At 37.1% G+C, this 21,452-nt stretch overlaps 1 protein-coding gene across 5 annotated transcripts in view; it reads left to right on the top strand.

The window, feature by feature from the left end:
• BRWD1 (bromodomain and WD repeat domain containing 1) overlaps positions 1–21,452 on the top strand; it is a 69,074-nt gene that overhangs the window by 13,975 nt on the left and 33,647 nt on the right. For 2 of the 5 annotated variants that reach the window (XM_060770323.2, XM_060770320.2), the window contains exons 9-22: positions 594–694; positions 984–1,054; positions 3,330–3,430; positions 8,423–8,463; positions 9,862–9,960; positions 11,226–11,376; positions 13,030–13,164; positions 14,462–14,590; positions 15,030–15,255; positions 16,258–16,443; positions 18,034–18,217; positions 19,555–19,648; positions 20,463–20,591; positions 21,199–21,284. In XM_060770323.2, the coding sequence (XP_060626306.2) occupies positions 594–694; positions 984–1,054; positions 3,330–3,430; positions 8,423–8,463; positions 9,862–9,960; positions 11,226–11,376; positions 13,030–13,164; positions 14,462–14,590; positions 15,030–15,255; positions 16,258–16,443; positions 18,034–18,217; positions 19,555–19,648; positions 20,463–20,591; positions 21,199–21,284 (1,733 nt within the window). Of the gene's footprint in view, positions 1–593; positions 695–983; positions 1,055–3,329; positions 3,431–8,422; positions 8,464–9,861; positions 9,961–11,222; positions 11,377–13,029; positions 13,165–14,461; positions 14,591–15,029; positions 15,256–16,257; positions 16,444–18,033; positions 18,218–19,554; positions 19,649–20,462; positions 20,592–21,198; positions 21,285–21,452 lie in introns of those variants that run through there. The other 3 variants (XM_060770321.2, XM_060770319.2, XM_060770322.2) reach the window with 2 other exon arrangements.

Below are 21,452 nucleotides of genomic sequence, written 5' to 3'. Positions count from 1 at the left end.
TTACGATGTTCAGTGGACTCAAATCTTGTTTCATGCACAATATTAAAATATTATATAAAATTACGTTTAGGGTTGTGTATAAGGGTATACACAAGACTCCCTTAAAAGTGAAAAACAACAAATAAAAAGTTGCTATTTTTTAACTTGTGAGAATACCTCTCTAGGAATCTCCAGGTACTCCAGCATGACTATAGCCAGCCTCCAGAGAATATTAGCCATAGAGTTGCGATGGAGAACCCAGAGCATACAGTTTAATTTAATCTGAATAATCAAATCCTAAAAAGTCAAAGCTGTTAATGTGGAGGGCTGACCGTAAATGAAACACAAATAATTTTTGTGTTGAAATTTGGATCCCATCTCCAAGATATCTTATTACACATATGCGCAAATACAAGTTTTCCAAAATCTGAACATTTTGGATAAGGAATACTCAATCATATTTTTTTTCTTTTTACGTTTCACTCCTTTATTCAATGAACATTCAATGTAAACTTAATGGAAAATGAAAATGTTTTAGAAGTTAAAGAAAATCAAATATTTGTTGTCCCGTTTCTTGAAAAGATACAATTACTCATAGTTTTTTTAATTTCTAGTTCAGCCCATTGGTCAAAGACACCACACGATACATGGTTTCCACGGGTGTAGATGGAACAGTTTGCTTCTGGCAGTGGAATACAATTTCTATGAAATTCAAGTATGTCGTTATCTTGCTTTGCTGATTTTATTCACATACTAAGCATTTTGCTAAATCGGATTCAACATTACATTGTAGAATAGAAAAATAACCATCCTCAAACTAGTTTATAATATTATATTGACAGCTTTACTGTTGCAGAATGTAGTAAAAAAATCAAAATTGCAGCTGCTTTACAGTGTATACAATACAAAAAAGAAATTTATTTTTAATAAAGTTTTAAAGTTAAGATCTTCATGGGATTGATTACAGCATTCATATATTAAAACAACTCTTATTGTTTCTTAAGTAATCGGCCACTGAAATTCACAGAAAAACCTAGACCTGGTGTTCAAATGCTTTGCTCTTCATTTAGTGCTGGTAAGTATATGTTCTCCATTGTGGTCTCTGTGAAATCGCACATATTCCTATTATGTCTCTTCCTTAATCATACCTGGAGCCTTGGCTTAAATGAAGTCATTTTAAGTTTCTTTTCGTCATTTTGTAGATTTGAGGATTTATGATCAAATAATGTATACAGTTTTTCTATTTAAGTCTACTATGGTTGTTCAAATTAAATGTTTTTTCATAACTTTCAGACAGCGATTCAAAGGTAGCAGATTGTTAAGTTTGAGCTTTTTCTTGTCGTGGACAGATTTTTCTCCTTCCTTCATTGGTTTGATGTTGCGTTCAAATGTGACCTGGAACGTTGCTGATCTCCAAACTATAGTTACTGTATTTTCTGGCGTATAAGACTACTTTTTAACCCAAGAAAATATTCACAAAAGTCAGGGGTTGTTTTATACGCTGGAATAGTCTTATGCACCGGGAGTCGTCTTATAGAGCAGGTTCTGAAACTTCCAATCTGGATTGGAGAATCTGGTTGCTGCATATGGTGGGGGGAGCTCAAAAATGGCAGTGGCCATGTCCCTGCCGTATTCAGCGACTGTATGAAAGCATTAAGGGCGACACTGTACAAGTACGGTAGAAGAAAATCCATTCATCAGGATTCGTGGACTTAATGCGGTCCTGATGGTGAGGTGAAGGGGCGCGTCACTGGGAAGGTGTAAGTGAAGGGTTAGGGTTAAGTGCAAGCTGCAGGTGTCTGGGATGCCCAGGGTATGGAAAAAAGAGATAGAGAGGCTCTGGGCCCAGAAAAAACACACCTCATTTACCTGTCTGGCCCGCCCTTGTATCCTATTATCGTACCTCCTCCTCTGCCTCTCAGATCTCGCTCCTGAAGACTCCAGTGAAGCGGTGCAGGTGCGCATGTGCGAGATGTGAGAGGCAGAAAAGGAGGTACAGTAATAGGAAAATTATCATATTGAAATCAAATCCGATGCTTTTTAAATTTTTATTTGGTGTGCGTTGGAAGAGGGTTAGTCTTATACAGTGAGTATGTCCCTAACACTATATTTTAACTGGAAAAGTTGGGGGGGGGGGGTGTCATTTTATACGCTCAGTTGTCTTATATGCCAGAAAATACAGTAGATCAGATTGAAATGTTATGGGAGATCCACTGGTGCATGTGAGAATATAAAGGCCAGCAGCATATTTCTGATATTTAGATCATGGTATAAAGCTCAGGGAGGATTCAAAATTGTGCCAACATAGGAGCAGTTAAATAGACAAGATGGACAGAGTATTTAATTATGTCTTGCCTTTTAGGCACCCCCCACAAAACAAAATAGTAAAAAAGATTCAATAGTTCATGTCCTCAAGTTTGCAGTTTGACTAAGGCATGACACACACACAAAGGTTGGAGCAGAAAGAAATTTAACTCGGCCCATAAGGACTTGCTATTCTTCCTCTTCCATCTCCAGCAAAGCAGTGTGACAGTTGGAAAACTGAATGCAGGACTCTCAGCAATAAATGGGTTAAAAATTCTTTGAAGTAGAAATCACCATTACTGCATCTCTGCAGAGCAGCCTTTCTCAACCTTTTAACCTAATATGACCCTTGAAATAGTTTCTCAGGGAATCAGTACATAAGAAATTATATTTACAGCTCAAAGAAAGTTCTCTCATGGCACCTCTAGCAACTTCTCCTGGAACTCCAGGATTCTAAGGAGCTTCTCTAATATATTGAGAAGCTTAATTTCTAAAACAACAATGGAATTGTATAGCCCCTCCCCCCTCTCAAAATCCCACAATCCATTTAAGGTAATTACAACTGGTATATCCAAATTGATGGAGAATAAATATGCTCTGGACCATGAAGACAAGGATTTAAATCCTATCATGATGTTCTTATGTATTCCTGCTTTCTAGAGAAAGGGGAGATCAGGTGGGCTCCAGACTGTCATGTTTAAAGTAGGTCTGTTGATGCTTCATTTTGTAATGACTAGATGTACTGATTTCAGTAGGCCTGCTCTGAACATGGATCCAGTCCACAGTATATGATGAGATTAAACATACCTCTGCATTTAAAGAACCAGCCTAGTAGTAAATATATCAATGTTGTTGCAATATAATTAAATGAGTTGCATATGTTTAGTTGTAGAAATAGAATAATTAACATCTAGATTGAATTTCAGATCCTGCGAATATCAGAGTAATATCTTGGCTTCATTAAATAGAAGTTCTTGTATGTTAGTCTAGATAATGTCCTATGGTTTATTACATCTCAGCATCCTAAATTGTTGTTTAAATTGTAGGTGGGATGTTCTTAGCAACTGGCAGCACTGACCATGTTATTAGAATTTATTATTTTGGCTCTGAAATCCCTGAAAAAATTTCAGAGCTGGAGAGCCATGCCGTAAGTAATGTTAAATTTTAAAATTAATTTCTGTTGACATATAATGTTATATTCAGATTTTTTATTTTATTAAAATATTTCAATTTAATTTCAATTCTCCCCTATATTACAAAGCATGGTATGGGAGAACAAAATGAAGCGGGACGCAGGCTGATAGAATTTTGCCAGGAAAACTCGCTGTGTATAACAAACACTCTCTTCCAACAACCTAAAAGACGGCTTTATACATGGACCTCACCAGATGGTCAGCACCGAAATCAAATTGACTACATTCTTTGCAGCCAAAGGTGGCGGACGTCCATCTAGTCGGTGAAAACAAGACCTGGGGCTGACTGTAGCTCAGATCACGAACTTCTTATTGCTCAATTTAGAATAAAACTAAAGAGATCAGGGAAAATACACAGACTAGTTAGATATGATCTCACTAACATTCCTAGCGAATATACAGTGGAAGTGAAGAACAGATTTGAAGGACTAGATTTAGTAAACAGAGTCCCAGAAGAACTATGGACAGAAGTCTGAGACATTGTTCAGGAGGCGGCAACAAAGTACGTCCCAAAGAAAAAGAAAATCAAGAAGGCAAAATGGTTGTCTGCTGAGACACTGGAAGTAGCCCAAGAAAGGAGGAAAGCAAAAGGAAACAGGGATAAGGGGAGATATGCCCAGTTAAATGCGCAATTCCAGAGGTTAACCAGGAGAGATAAGGAACTATTTTTAAATAAGCAATGCATGGAAGTGGAAGAAGACAACAGAATAGGAAGGACAAGAGACCTCTTCCAGAAAATTAGAAGCATTGGAGGTAAATTTCAGGCAAAAATTGGTATGATAAGAAACAAAGATGGCAGGGACCTAACAGAAGCTGAAGAGATCAAGAGAAGGTGGCGGGACTATACAGAAGATCTGTATAGGAAGGATAATAATATTGAGGATAGCTTTGACGGTGTGGTGAATGAATTAGAACCAGACATCCTGAGGAGTGAGGTTGAATGGGCCTTAAGAAGCATTGCTAACAACAAGGCAGCAGGAGACGACGAGATCCCAGCTGAACTGTTTAAAATCTTAAAAGATGATGCTGTCAAGGTGATGCATGCCATATGCCAGCAAATATGGAAAACACAAGAATGGCCATCAGACTGGAAAAAATCAACTTATATCCCCATACCAAAAAAAGGGAAATGCGAAAGACTGCTCAAACTTCCGTACAGTGGCCCTTATTTCTCATGCCAGTAAGGTAATGCTCAAGATCCTGCAAGGAAGACTCCAGCAATACATGGAGCGAGAGTTGCCAGATGTTCAAGCTGGGTTTAGAAAAGGCAGAGGAACGAGAGACCAGATTGCCAATATCCGCTGGATAATGGAGAAAGGCAGGGAGTTTCAGAAAAACATCTATTTCTGCTTCATTGACTATTCTAAAGCCTTTGACTGTGTGGATCATAATAAACTGTGGCAAGTCCTTGGTGGGATGGGCATACCAAGCCACCTTGTCTCTCTCCTGAGGAATCTGTACAAGGACCAAGTAGCAACAGTGAGAACTGACCACGGAACAACAGACTGGTTCAAGATTGGGAAAGGCGTACGGCAAGGCTGCATCCTCCCACCCAACCTTTTTAACTTGTATGCAGAACACATTATACAATGTGCGGGGCTTGATGAATGCAAAGCTGGGGTGAAAATTGCTGAAAGAAACATTAACAACCTCAGATATGCAGATGACATCACTCTGATGGCCGAAAGCGAGGAGGAGCTGAGGAGCCTTCTAATCAAGGTGAAAGAAGAAAGCGCAAAAGCTGGGTTGCAGCTAAACATAAAAAAAACCAAGATTATGGCAACAAGAATGATTGACAACTGGGAAATAGAGGGAGAAAACGTGGAGGCCGTAACAGACTTTGTATTTCTAGGCACAAAGATTACTGCAGATGCAGACTGTGGCCAGGAAATCAGAAGACGCTTACTTCTTGGGAGGAGAGCAATGTCCAATCTCAATAAAATAATAAAGAGTAGAGACATCAGACTAGCAACAAAGATCCGCCTAGTCAAAGCCATAGTATTCCCTGTAGTAACCTACGGATGTGAGAGCTGGACCTTAGGGAAGGCTGAGCGAAGGAAGATCGATGCTTTTGAGCTGTGGTGTTGGAGGAAAGTTCTGAGAGTGCCTTGGACTGCGAGAAGATCCAACCAGTCCATCCTCCAGGAAATAAAGCCCGACTGCTCATTGGAGGGAAGGATACTAGAGACAAAGTTGAAGTACTTTGGCCACATCATGAGGAGACAGCAAAGCCTTGAGAAGACAATTATGCTGGGGAAAGTAGAAGGAAAAAGGAAGAGGGGCCGACCAAAGGCAAGATGGATGGATGGCATCCTTGAAGTGACTGGACTGACCTTGAAGGAGCTGGGGGTGGTGACGGCCGACAGGGAGCTCTGGCGTGGGCTGGTCCATGAGGTCACGAAGAGTCGGAGACGACTGAACGAATGAACAACAATATTACAAAATCATAGAGAAATGTATAAGTAGTAATATGGATGGAAGCATTATTCCTGTAGTAAAAGTCTTTGAAGACTGGAATGCTAAACTCTAAATGTAGCTTACATAGACCATCCAGCAATTTCTTTTTGTTTTTAGGTTTGTTCCTGTGGTTATTTGAGGCACTGATTTGGGAAGTTGTATTAGCTAGGCCACATCAGTAATTTTTTTAATATGTGGTTATCATGATTCTTTATGGGCAAGCATACGGTATCTGGTATATGGCATATGTTCTGTATCTCAGAGACTAAAGCGGATAGGGGAAAACTCCTGCCATTTTTGGAAACAGCAGTCAAATATACCCACTTGATACTTGAGGCACCAAATGTGTATGCAAGTGCTATTGTTGTTATAATTACAAGTGCAGTTATGCTAATGTAATATCGTAGTTATGCGAGTCACCATTGAATCTCATTTTTTTTAACCTTGAAACCAAAAAAAGTATTTGCTACTGAATATAATGTGAAGTGGCAAAACGTTGCTGCCTGCTTAGAATTCTTTCTTTAAAAACAAAAGTATTGGAATGCCAAAGCTTCCAGCAATGGAAAAAAGAAGTCTTTGAGATGCAACTATGCTGTAGAATGAATCCACTTTAACGGCCCTGACACAGTGCTATGAAATAAATGGGCCTGTAGTTTTACAAAGTCTTCTCAGCCAAAGAACGCTGATATCTCACCAAACTACAAATCCTAGGATTGCATAGCCTTGAGCCATTGCAGTTAAATTAGAGATTATTGTACCTCAAATGGGAACTCCAGATGCAACTAAAGCAGTTTTCCCCTTTGCTTTGGCTCAGCACTATAATTAACATATGATGCAAATCTGATGCTCACCTTAATTTTGGTGAGGTAATTTAGCCCAAAAAAGATGAGCATTAAATTCTAGTAAATAGGATATTTCTTGTGAAGATTTTGTCCATGCCTGGGGACTTGTTGTTTTCTTTCTTTTCTTTGGTGAAGAATAGTCATTCTAGTGATATATATTTTGATTACATTTTAGATATGTTTTTAAGTAAAGTGAGTAGAATTAAATGTCTTATAAAATAGAAATGTTTTTGTCTGACCTTTTCCTTTAATATTTTTATATTTAATATTTTTAGTTTTTGAATGGTGATGTTTGCTTTTTTCCTGCAGTGTGGGTAGGGAATACTTACACTATGTATTTCTTTTCCAGTCTGATTGTAGGCAGTGCTGCATGCAATGTCATTCATTCTTTCCACTCTGTAAAAGAATCAGCCCCCTTTCCCAGTTCAGGACAGGGCTTACTGTGCTTCGGCTGTTTATCTTTTGTGACTATTTAATTGGGGGATCTTGGGCTGGTTTTTCTATTCTGGGAGTATATTTCAATTTGGAATAACTTTTCTTATCTGAGTTTTCCCACTAATGGGAACCAAGAGCCTCAGTGAATTGCAATGGATCATAAACTCAGGACCAAATTCTTCTCAGATAAGGACTATAGGGTTGATTGCAAAACTGAAGATGCACCTTTAAAGGTGTATTCAAAGAGTAGACTGATCTACCCTCACACAAGAATTGTTTTTGAGCCATGGAAGCTGAAAACACATGTGCCTGTTTTGTGAGGAGCGGCCTCAGTACATGTGATATCTGGATAATGTGTCTATGACTGTGAAGGTAAGTGATACGGACACACGTGCTTCCCTTCCACCCCTTCTTCTTAAGGTAGTTTTTCATCAATCTCAGGAAATTGTTCTGCTGCCTTTTCCCCCAGATCCCAAAACACAGAACAGGAAAAAGAGTGTCACAGGTTGGATGTGTGTAACACAAGACTAAAGGGGTTAGGTGAATACCTTTGTGTTTCCTTTCAAAAGTCTCTGAAAGTCCCCTTCCTCATAGTGTAAATGGCTGAGTTGGCTTATCTGCACAGTTCTGCACAGCTTCCTTAGTGGATTCAGGTCCATTCCATGAGGAGTGCTGCATTGAGTATAGCAGTATCCTTGCTGGAATTTGTAGATCAGCTATTTTGACTTCCTTGTAATCCATTGTTGTTAGTAAGTAGAAAATTGAAAAAAATGCTTCTGTGGATGTGTCTGCAACAGATGGTAGCATGTGTAAAGCTATATTACTCACCTGACAGGTATAGTGATCACTTATGTTAGGTACCAGTGTATTCACACACTGCAGAAAAATGTCACATTGGTACTGATCCCAAAGTTCCCTTTTCTGTAGTTGTACGGGGATTATTTCCCACTCTGGTTGGTGATGTTTTTTGTTTTGAAATTTCTGGCGATATGTATATTTTTCTTGTTTGTCTGGAGCTTTGTCAGGCCAACACTGGGCAATGAGGCTGGTTCGTATAACTAGGGTGGAAAGAATGATTGACATCAAATAAAGCCCTACCTACATGGAGTATAGGAAGAGCTATACTCAATGTAAGCATTCCATTCTCACAACTGCATAATAAAAACTTTCCAGTGTTACATTTGAATGTAATATGTCTTTCTCTCTTAACAGGATAAAGTTGACAGCATCCAGTTTTCTAATAGAAATGACAGGTATGATCAGAACAATAATACACTGGAAAGCTAGCATAAACTTTGAAGTTGATGTTGTTGTTGTTCATTCGTTCAATTGTTTCTGACTCTGTGAACTCATGGACCAGCTCACACCAGAGCTCCCTGTCGGCCATCACTACCCCCAGCTCTTTCAAGGTCAATCCAGTCACTTCAAGTTGATGTAGTATATACAAAAAGTGGCTTAAACCAGCATGGAACAGAATTCCAAAAAGTATTTATTAGAGGACATTGTGACTAACATAGCCTAAATTCCCATTATGTTCACCAAACTGAAGGTTCTTCTCTTCTGTCACAAAAAGAGCATTGAGTTATACTATAACACTATATAACACAATTTGAGGGGGGGAAATCTGTTCCTGGTTTGAAAGTTTAATTGTGTGGTACTTACTTTAAAAGTAGTTGTTATACTTCAGAAGCTTCGTTTTTGTGATTTCCACAAACTATGTTGAATTGGTTGAGACTCGGTGAGATATTTATTGAAAAACTATAGCAAAATGTGTTGCAGGATGGCCCATTGCAGTTTAATAAACTTTCCCCATGTTTTTATGATAGCACCAATTAAGAAATGACATTTATAACCCAGGAACAAAAAAATTGTTAAATACTGAAGTCTTCAGAGAAAACTAGACTGCGTGACATTGTAAAACCTTAATGTTGTCTGGCTTTTAATGCCCTATCAAAATACCCAATAATTCTTTTTTATTCAACCTTATTATTGAAAAACTATTGTAGGAGAAATACAAGGGCTTATCATCATTCACAAAAGATGAATTTGCCTTCATTTTTTTTAGCATTGATAACATAAGGTTATACTGAAAATAATGCTTGTCATGTCATAAGTTGTTTCCTCCACTATGGCAACATATGTAGAAACTCCACTTAGTAGATTCCTTTTGTTCCAATTGATAAATCAGACAAGTGAGATCCTCATGTGGTTGGATATCAAAGAAGTGGCTTGCACATTTCTAAGTTGCGGGGACAACTATAGTACTTGGGAAATACTTCTTCCAAACCTATTAAAACAGGAAGTGGGGGGAAAGAGCATAAGTCAGGAAGAACTTTGGAATTATTGATTTGGAGGCAAGGGGTTTTTGTGTTAATTTTGTTTGAACAAAGCATTAACTAAAGGTGTCTAGTAAAGAATACTGTGTTACCAATTTGGTAATATTTTAATTTGAGATACTTATATCAGAAGATTCAGAAATAGATTATCCTACATGCATTAAAAAGTGTTTGACTATAGTCGGAGGCCAACTTTTGAAGGACATGTACCTGGTTAAACTACTTTTTTTGAATCTGAGTTTATAACCAGTCATAAATTGAATTACCATGATTACTTTCTGTATATTATATATTATCTTTTCACATTATGTCAAGGTTCATAAGTGGCAGCAGAGATGGAACAGCTCGGATATGGCAATTCCAGCAAGCTGAGTGGAAAAGCATATTGTTGGACATGGCTGACAAATTACCTGGGTATGTACAGCATTTGGGTCTTTATTTGTCTATGTGCATGTGTCAATAGGTGGTCATGAAATTTGCTCTGATACTGTCATTCGAATGAACTTTCTGAATACAGTTGGCCTTTTTAAAAAATGGGGTTTGCATCCTTGTATTCAGCTTTGTCAGGAGTGCTCCAACTAGATGTTCCTAGGTGGCAGGGGGTCAACTGGATGGCTCTTGTTGCCTCTAACAGCTCTCTGATTCTAACCAATGGATACTGAGGGCCCACTGGACTGTGAAAAAATGTTAGATATCTTTGTTGAGCTTGTGCATAGTTTTGTGGAAATTTTTAGACATGTTTTCACTACAAAATAATTATGCTCTTTTTTAAAAGAGGTTCCCAGTAGTCTTGTGGTTTTGTATAGAATTGCTATCCATTTTCAGTTTGTTTCATTCGTATGGCCCTGTTTTAGTTTTGGAGCGCTGTTTCCGAAAATAGGGCCTTTTGGAATGAACTGTTATTTATTTATTTATTTATTTATTTATTTATTTATTTGCTTTCATCTGAATGAACAAAACTTTTGTCCCATTGACCAAAATGAGAGGGCTTCTCATACTCCCATTCCCCTTAGTTTTAGGGCTAGAGGGTCTCACCATTTCACTGATCCTCAGACTTTCTCCAGCAGTCATTTGAGTTGTTAGGGTTGGTGGGTTAAACCCCTGTCTCTGAATCTGGATAGGCAAAATGCTGGTTTTGGCTCATTGATGCTGTTTTTTCAGCCCTTGCTTTTTCTTCAGGCAACATGGTCATTTTAAATGGGTAGCAAGCCTCCCCCCTGTACTTTGCAACACAGAGAAACTTGGAAAGAGACTCCCTTTAAGAGAGTGTGTGTGTGGCCTGCAGTCCCAAAGTGCCCATGACTGCCAGGGATTGCAGTTGAGTACCAAGTGCCTAGTAAGAGGCACTCTGCCCTCCACTTTGCGCTGACTTGCAGTCTCTGGCAGTCACAAGCACTTTGGGTCTGCAGACCCAAATGGATGGTACGAAATGAAAACACGAAATAAATGGGTGACACAAATACCAGGCCCATGACTAGTTCCCAGTAAAGTTCTTACTTCTATAGTCTTTACTTTAAATATTAATTTGGGGTAGCTCATCACATATTTGTACCTATAGTTAAGGAAATAACTTTTAGTTGTCAAAGAGATTATTTAATTCCTTAATTCCATTTCTGTCAAGTTCAATATATTTCAAATAAAGTTTTAGAGTATTGAAGTCTTCCATTTATTTTCAGTAGTGAGGTGTGCTCAGAAGAAGACAAATTTATGAAGCCAAAAGTAACCATGATAGCTTGGAGTCAAAATGATAAATTGGTGGTGACTGCTGTGAACAATCATCTCCTCAAAGTCTGGAATTCTTATACTGGGCAGTTGCTTCATGACCTCACAGTATGTATGGTTGCATTACTTTCTAAAAATATTTTCTTCAGGATGTAATATTGAATATTTTTGAAAGGTTCCAAATGGCTTAGACTAATGCCAAAAATAATTTTGGGGAGTGAATTGTAAGTAGAAATGTATTTATTTCTAAAAAAAAATGTCAAGAATGTCATGTTAAATTTTTGTGTATCATATATTACTAACTATTGATTTTTCCTATATGTAGCCTTGAGATTCAGAATGCAGGGCAATATGTATTTATTTTAATAACTGAAGGATATGGTTCAGCCTTAAAACAATAGGTTAATAAAATATGATACATAGATTTAATTTGTTAACTGTCAAAATATGTTAACATGAAGGCTGCCAGAAAAACACATAATTTTAGATGACTATTACTGCTCTTTATTGTTTAAATGAAGCAACAATTTAACTTGGAAACGTTATCACAAAGTATGTGCAGTAGAGTAAAACTACTTAGTACTGATAAAAATAGTTTAGAATTTAAAATTAGAGATCTTTTTTCTTTCCTGCCATTCTTCTTCACTGTACATGGTGAAAATAAATAATAGGGGCAGCTGCAGAAAACTGATGAATGAATTATGAGTTGGTTATTGACTGTTGAATTATGTATACCTTGAGTACTGTATTTCATAGCATAATAGTCACACCCCCTTTTGGTATCCCAGTTTTGGGAGTTTACAGTTTCTTGCATTATAGTTGCACTTGCACCCCCATCTGCATGCATGCCCCTGTAGCTCCAAGAAACAGGCACACAGATGGGTGAAGGCAGGAGACCTAGGAGGCTTCTCTCGGTGGCTGCCAGCTGATTGAGGCTTCCTAGCTTTCCCCAGCAGGCACACAGGCGGTTTTGCAGCTTTGAGATTTCCCTTGGCTGGCTGCTGAGGGAAGCCCTGTAGCGGCAAAACATTTTCATTGCATAATAGTTGCACCCAAGAGGGGAAAAGTCTGCTTTTTATGCAGTGAAATATGGTATCTTATGTGTTTTGTTTATGTTACTGTTTTTATGTTATCTATTTCGTGTATCTAAGCTGACTACTATCCCTTTGCTAGAATGTCAAAATCTGAAATTGTACACATGGGTGACTGAGATGATGACACATTTGGTTTCTGATGTTTCATCGTACACAATCTTTCTGTCATGCACAAAATTATTTAAAAAATATTGTGTATAAAATTACCTTGAGGATATGTGTATAGGTGTATATGAAACCTGAATTGAGACCTGGGTCCCATTTCCAAGATACAGTATGTCCCTATGTACATGTTTATATACAGAGGTTTTCAGAATAGTTGGAAAAAACCCAAAATCCAAAACAGGTCTGGTCTCAAGCATTTTGGATATGGGATAATCAACCTGTATAAAAATACAGTGTAACTATGAGGGAAACATGGTTAGTTGTTTTTAAGACATTCAGCAATGTTACAATTCGTCGTTCTCCCATCATAGTTACTAAACTTAGAATTCTAGTTCCTTTGAAAACTTGTTTCATTTATCTGTATATAAATTAATTTTATTGTGATAGTCACAGATCAGGGGTACAAAGAATTAAAACAGAAAAATCAACGTTTTTAAAGCAATACATTAACGTTAAGAGCAATGATTCAAAGCATTATCTTTTCTCTGCTCTTTTCAAAAAGGGACATGCTGATGAGGTATTTGTTTTGGAGCCCCACCCATTTGATCCTAGAATTATGTTATCTGCTGGCCATGATGGCAGTATCTTTATTTGGGATATAATAAAAGGCATTCAGATGAAACATTATTTCAATATGGTAAGTAGTGATCTTAACTTTTTCTCTTCTAACAATATATGTCCTTTTTTAAAACTATTTTTGGTTGTCTGAACAATTGTGAACATATGAGAGCTTACAACTTACTTGTCTGCTTATCTTTTATCATTTGAGATCAAAAGACTCTTAAATATCACTATCCTTTAGCACCGGTGGCGCAATGGGTTAAACCCTTTTGCTGGCAGGACTTCTGACCGAAAGGTCGGCGGCTTCAAATGGGAGTGGGGTGAGCTTCCATCTGTCAGCTCCATCTTCTTATGCGAGGACATGAGAGAAGCCTTCCACAGGATGGTAAAACATCCGGGCGTCCCCTGGGCAATCTCCTTGCAGATGGACAATTCTCTCACACCAGAAGCAACTTGCAGTTTCTCAAGTCACTCCTGCCATAGAAAAAAACCCCATGTAAATAATTTATTTTCTGGTAGTATTGAATACCTGTATATAGTTATAGAACAAGGACCTTCATATGGAATGTTGTGGACTGGAATCAGAATTTATTGTTAAGAAAAGAGACACAGTTACTGATGCAGGGAAGTTCCTAAGGGAATTGTTTGTGTGGGGCGGAGGGTGAATGCTGATGGTGGGCAGGGCTGAAACAGTGGTGACCAAGAACAAAAATGAGGACTTGATGAGACTATCTTAATTTCTATTTCTTGCTTTTCATCTCTACCCAGCAAACTGCCTGGGGAAAAACAAAACTCTCCAAAAATCTGAATTACTTACTTTGCTCACAAAAGCCTTTTGAAAGTAGATGCAGGGCATTTTAAAATTATAACTTAATAACCTATTGTTGTGCCATTAGAACATCTGCCAGGTGCAGTAAGGCTGAATCAAAAATCATATCTTTTGCATGCAAAAAAGTTTAACATTTAGTTCCTGACATTTCCATGTAGGGATGGGAAAAAACCCTGTCTGAGGTCTTAGAACAGTGGTGGGCTATTGTGGGGAGCTAGAGCCCCAAAGGAGACCCAAAGGTTACAAAAATGGCCTTGGGGTCCTACACTTTACCCACGCCTGTTGTTAAAGTAGTACTGAGAGTTCTGCACTACTTGGATTGAAGACCATTCTGTGTGCAGAGTGACTTTGACATTTCTTTTAAATCTGGAAAGGTGTTTTAAGGGGTGCTGTGGTTTTGATGGATTTTAAATGATTTTTGTGCTGGTTGTGTTTAATTCTATTTTAATTTTTGCATATTTATATTTTAAATGGTATACTAATGCTTTTATGTCAGGCCAGTTTGAGTCCCCTTTATAATTAAAATTATTCTGTTTTTCTTCAGATTGAAGGACAAGGACATGGTGCTGTCTTTGACTGCAAATTTTCATCAGATGGACATCACTTTGCTTGTACAGATTCTCATGGGCACCTCTTGATATTTGGCTTTGGCTGTAACAAACCTTATGAAAAGGTATTATTTCATTAGCCTTCCTAATAATTTTAGTGATATCAATGTATTTAGTGTTAAGCAATAGTTCTTCTAAACTTGTCTTTGCTTCAAGTATAGTGTAAGTCTGCAAGTTTCACAGATAGTTTAGACATAAGCTTGTTTTGGACAGTAGACAACTTCAAGTAATCTGTGCATCTGGCTTGAAAGGAGAGTGCTGTGTTAAATCACAACGTTCATTGGTAGGTGCAAGAAATGGGTCAGAATAAGACCTGCAAAGACCCTGGGCCACCAAGATTTGTTGCTAACAGATGTAGGATATTTCTCATATATGATTAAAGCTTTTAGGCAGCAACTTGAAACCTATTTTTCTTTATTCTTAAGGATCTGCATTTAGCATTCTATAACTTTCCATGCATTTTTTATTCAAAGGTGATTATATGTAAGCTTCATTTCTTTCTAGATCCCTGATCAGATGTTCTTCCACACTGACTACCGACCACTGATTCGAGATTCTAACAATTATGTCCTAGATGAGCAGACTCAACAGGCTCCTCACCTCATGCCTCCACCATTCTTGGTAGATGTGGATGGAAACCCTCACCCAACAAAATATCAGCGGTTGGTACCAGGAAGAGAGAATTGCGCAGATGAGCATCTGATTCCACAGCTTGGATATGTAGCAAGAAGTATGAATGGCAGTTTTCATCCTTTAGCTCTAAGTCTTAACTTTAATATCAAAATATGACAATTTTTTAAAAAAATCATCTGAATGTGTACCATAGTTTTAAAGCGATAGTGTTTCAAAGGTGGCGTTCAGTCAATCAGTCAATCTATTAAAATGTTTATTGTGCTAGCCAAAGGCTATGACAAAGAGCTATAAAATATATAGGACATTCAAAATTTAGAAAGTACAGCGAAATGTATATGCTTGGTAAAAGGCTAGTTCATAACGTATTTGCTAGGTAGATTTATACCTCAGCTTTTTTCAGGTGTATCCAGGTTTGTGTGCATGGCTCTCTTTCCCCATCATTTTACTTTCTAAACAGCAAACCTCTAAAGTAGATCAGATTGATTAAATGGCTTAGAGCAGTGCCTCCCAAACTCTGGCCTTCCACATGTTTTGAACTTCAACTCCCAGAAACCTCAGCTGCCTTGGTCAGCAAGCAGGGATTCTGGGAGCTGATGTCCAAAATACCTGGAAGACCGGAGCTTGGGAAGCACTGCCCTACAGTCACCCAATAAGGTCATTTTGGATTCTGATCGTGTCACTTATTAGCCCTCGTGTCACCTATTAGCATTAGCCTTCCTTCCCAATTTTGTGTCATCTGCAAATTTGTTAAGCTTGTGTTCTGTTTCATTGCCCAAATCCATAATCTGCTTTAAAAGAACCTGAAAGAAGCATCTATCCTACCCTACACTCTGCCCTGACCTTTTTGAATGTCTGGTGAGATAAAGGTCACAATGGTGGCCAGGGATAACTGGCCCCCTGATACGGTGTTGATACTTTACTCTCTCCATATCAAAATCCATAATCTTGACCCCAAAACATGCCCCTGAATTACACATAAGGTCTACCTATACACAAGTATATACAATAATCATGTACCATATGTGAGTTCTGGTGAGACTCAGAATTTGATGAAAATTCTAACAATTGACAATATCTTATTTTATTCAAATTTTGCAAGGTGATGGAGAGGTTGTTGAACAAGTAATAGGTCAACAAACAGCTGAACAGGATGAACAAGGTCCAGAATCTAGCATACTTGATGGAATGATTAGACAGTTGCAGCAACAGCAAGACCAAAGTAATGGCATTGATCAGGAAATTTTTCCACCTGAGCCACAAAATGGTGAAGAAACACCCAGAAGAGGTCAGTTCTTGCTTGATGGCTTTAATGAAACATTGACATCTTTTCATTATTATGAGAGCCATTTATTCTCCTTAGTAATAGAGTAAGCCCACTTAGTAGTACTATGGAATATTATGAGAAGTATGCTCTGAGATTATCAGATAAATAATTTAAATTGCCTGAATTCAAATACCTTAAACATTTTGCAGAATAACATTCATTGTGTTGGGATTTCACATAGACATTTAGAACATGATCTCATTTTAATGGGAGAGAAATTCTTGGTTATTTCACTGACTACTCCATGCACATTTACAACAAAGTAATTATAGTAGCTCTGGGGCCTTGAATATTCCCTGATACAGTACTGAGGATGGCATAATTCTCTCCAAAACAAAGGAGAACTGTATGTGATCATTGAGAACCCATGTTAAAGGATTTTTTTCAGTATGCTATTAAACAGGTGACCCTTAAGATGTGAGAATATGTGTGAAGAGAGAGAAGAAAATAAAATAAATAATAAAAAAGGTTCTGAAGTACTGAAATAATGCATTTTCCACTGGTCTAAGTAATGGTGCATCTACACTAGAAATAGTGGAGCTTGACAGTACCTTAGTTGCCATGGCTCAGTTTTATGGAATCACAGAAGTTGTGGTTTTACAGGGTCATTAGCCTGTGTCAAATAGTGCTGGTGTCTCACCAAACTGCAACTCCCAGGATTTCATAACATTGAGACATGGCAGTTAAAGTGGTATCAAATTGCATTCAATCTACACTGTAGGTGCACCCTCAGTTTCCTCTTTTTTATTTCCATTCAGGTTGTCTTACCTGTCCTTGGGTATCTTGTCTTTATGGCTCTGATTTTTGTTTTTCCTCTTAAAAACAGAAGAGACCTAGGTTTAGATTTTGCTTCTTGGTAATGTTAAGTTCTGTGTATTTCTTTTTTCTTCAATTTTATTTGATTTTTATTTTCCCATTAATTTTAAATTTTATTTATTTATTTATTTACTTTGCTTATATACCGCTGTTCTCAGCCCGAAGGCGACTGGGGTAATTTATACTGGGTTGGCATATTAATTTTCACATGAGACCATATAGGGATATTTGCTGCTGCTCTGCTTAGATATATGTCAAACCTTTATTGATCTTTGTGCTAAAATGTTGTGCCAGCTACACATGCTCATAATTTTTCAAAATCTTTTTTTAGATTTTCAAAATTTTTAATCATTTGAGCTCTTGCTACAGTGAAGTCTTAGCATTGCAAATAGCACACAGTGAAGTTTATTGAAATGTTGGACACAATGCATTATGGGTCTAAAGGTGTGGCACAGAAGCTTTATGATAAACTTTACCCTCAATTGCTAATTGTTTAGCTATGTTGCAAGATAATTGAGTTGTGTGGTAGCCCTGCTTGAATTTTGATCCCAAATGCAGCATGCTTCATGTTGCCTTCCTCATGGGTTTTAAACATTACAGAATAATCTGGATAATGATGTGCTGAATTACACAAGAAAACTGCTGGGTTGTAATTAATTGGTTAATGGAAGATACATGTCTATGGTGTTTACTCGCAGAATATTTGTTCACCAGTATTTAATATATTTTTAAAAGATTTTCGGAGACCAAGTTTAGATATCCAGTCTCCTCCTAATATTGGCCTGAGGCGTAGCGGTCAAGTTGAAGGTGTGCGCCAAATGCATCAGAATGCTCCAAGGAGTCAGATTGCAACAGAAAGAGATCTACAAGCTTGGAGGCGGAGAGTAGTTGTTCCAGAAGTACAGCCCAGTATATTCAGGTGTGTGTGTGTCTGCTCATCTAATATAATCCTTGTGAAATCTACTTAGATTGATAATATTTGTGTAACAATCTTGAAGTCATTTATATCATTTACATCTTTAAAATAATTTTTTACAAATATATATCTAGATAACTGTCGACCTAATGTTTTTGTGTGTAGGAGCTTTGATGCCATGTGCTTCTCTTTTGACCTCCATACACAAGTCATTTTTTCACTTTTTATTTTCAAACTATTGATTTTTTATTGAAGTCTTTTCAGGGTGTAGTCATAAAATTTCAGCGTTCTATACGTCAGCATGTCTTTGGGAAAAATTATTGTGTTGTTTTCCCATTGTGCCAGCAAATGGCACCATATTTTGTACCACTGATTTCTATTATTTGTTTCTTTCCTGAAATTCTCCAGTATCTGGCAACCAGAGTCTACCATTGATCCTGGGGACACTGTTTGAGTAGCACTTTAAGATCCGTTTATTCAGACATGTTGGATGAGTGGAAATTGTTATGATAACATTTACATAAAGCCCATTGTTTTGTTGGGTCTATTTCATTAGAACCAACAGTTGTATTTTATTTTTATTATGCCTCTCAGCCAAGCAAGCTGTAAAGTACTCTTACTTATTAAGAAGTTTTTTGAAGAACTGTGAGCCCTAAATTTGAAAACGTTCCTCTTTACATATGAAAATAGTGGTATATACTAGGCCTAGGCGGTTTCGTTTCGTTAATTCGTAATTCGTTAATAATTGGTTAATTTTTCCAATTACAAAACGATAACGAACCATTCTGGAGCAATCATTAAAAAAAAACGAATTTTTAAACACGTTTTGTAAATTCTTCATATTTTGTTATTGTATTCGTTTCGTTATTGTTCTGAGGTCATTTCATTATTATTTCCGCATGTCTGGGCCAGTTTTATGGTTTAATTAGTGAAAAAAAATTATAATATCACACCAACAGTCAAGAACAGAGGGAGAGGGAAGCTTCAGAAGTTTTTGGAGGTTTTTTAGCGTATTTCGCGGTCGCGTCCGCCATTAACGAATCGATTCGTTATTGTTTCGGAAATCGATTCGTTAATTTTTTACCATTTATGAAATTTCGTAAATATCGAACTTTTTAAAAGGAAAATTTTGTAATTATTTTAAATATCGAAACAAAAAAACCCCCCAAATACAAATCGATCTTAGAAACAAATTTTTGCGTTGTTACCCAGGCCTAATATATACATATTTCCATTCCTTAAAAACATATGTTCATTGCAAAATAATTTGATCTGGAAATACTTTTTTGCCCAGAGCTCTGATTTTACAGTTTTGACAGTTACCAAAATGTCTTTTTTAGAAATCAAGAGGAATATAGAATAGCAAAAGGAGAAGAAGAAAAATGTTTGTATAAAATGGAGCAGAAAAGAAGGATATTGCAATCTTCAGAAAAGGTAGGAATTGATGTCTGCAGGGAGAAAAAAGAGGTCTTACTTGTAATATGGGGAGTACACAGTATTCAAAGAGTCTGCTGGTCTGTAAGAGCTTATGCTTAGCTTTTTGGGTGTGGGAGAGATAGCAGTGAAAAATACAAATAGTTCCATCATTGTGCATAATTTCCTTGGTTTCTTTATGTGTGCTTAAATGATTCTTTCAGACTGCAACCGAAGAAATATTTTGAGTCTATTTTGCAGGCTTAGGTATGCTTTGAATTTTTTGTAATGATCATGACGTCATGAGTGGTAGTGCTTTAGCGATTACACACAGTGCACATCTGTTATCTAGGTATGGTCTTGTCAGTTGTTGTTGATGATGATGATGTTTTTATTGTTATTTATACCCTGCTTTTTAATATACAGCTCACAACATAAAATGCAATTTAAAATCTACAAAACATAAAATTAAAATAGAATTAAACTTTCAGGTCCGTTAAAATTGCTTAAAACACATAGAAACAGTAAAAATAAAACTCTGCACAGCATCACTTTGACTTGTTCTTTAAAAATATTTAAAAGTCTGCCTGAATAAAGAATTTTAGCCTACTTCTGGAAGAATAGCACAAAGGGAGCCATTCTAGCCTCTCTGGGAAGGGAATTTCAGATGCTTGGGTTATTTGTAACATTAGCCATCCTTCTCCCTAGTATGCCCAGTGGTCTATAATTAAACAGCTGCTAAATTTGGTCTAGAATGCGTTGACATATGGGCTTCTATATTTTCTGACAAAATTGATTCCAGTGGTTTTTTTATTATTATTATTTCTTACTTCAGAGTGATTCTGAAGATTCATTGATGCAGTCCAAGAGGCGGCTTTATAGACGTAAATATGCACGAAATAAAATTGACCAATCTGATTCTTCTAGTGAAGATGTGGATGATTGTTACGGGTTTATGGAACAGGTAAATATTTATATTTTTTCACTTTCATTGTTGGATCTACCACAAATTCTGACATCTTTTTTTTCCTTTTGGGGAGAAGTGGATCTAGGGCTTTAGTGTACCCTGAAAAGTTATCATGCAGCCCAAGACCCTCACGGTTCCCACCCCTTAATAATAATAATAATAATAATAATAATAATAATAATATTTATTTATACCTCATTCCATCTCCCCCAGGGGGACTAGGTGTATGTATGTATAATCAGTTTGTTATTAAATATTGTTTGCTTCATGCTTACTAAATGAGCATGTTGCTGATGAAACTTGAAAACTTATCTATAACAAAAAAAGATGGTTTGCACATGTAGAATTCTGCTACAAGAAAGAAGACTGCAATAATCTATGTTCAACTGCATAGAAATGTTAATGTCTTTAATAATCCTATTGTGTGGGACAGCATGGCAGGGGTTGTTGGCAGAATGGATTAGATATGTGGCACTCTTCTCTTTTCCTTTTGGCATAGCTTTCTTCTTGTAGTAATAAGTGAGAGCATAATAGTGATAAATTATTTGAAGATCTTTCAACTACTGGCATGATTTTGGACTGAAACCTGTTCCCTTTACTCTAGGAGGCAGAAGAAAGTGATGGGTTGAGTTTGTCTTCCCATGAGGAAGAATGGCAAAGTGATAGGAAAACCAACAGCAACAGTTCAAGGTAAAATCAGTTTGTGTCTTATCTCTGAGCTTTGAGAAGAGTGTGTTTAAACTGATCTTTTGAAAGAGCTGTTAAAGCCTTCTTGGTGCAAACATTATGTTACCTTGGGTTTTTCAGCATTTCCACAAAGGTTTAAAACTCACACCTAAGAAATCTTATATATTAAAT

Source organism: Anolis sagrei, chromosome 3 (assembly GCF_037176765.1).
Source record: "Anolis sagrei isolate rAnoSag1 chromosome 3, rAnoSag1.mat, whole genome shotgun sequence".
Lineage (NCBI taxonomy): Eukaryota > Metazoa > Chordata > Lepidosauria > Squamata > Dactyloidae > Anolis > Anolis sagrei.
Note: the sequence above shows the minus strand (reverse complement) of the source record. Positions and strands in the feature narration are given on the sequence as shown.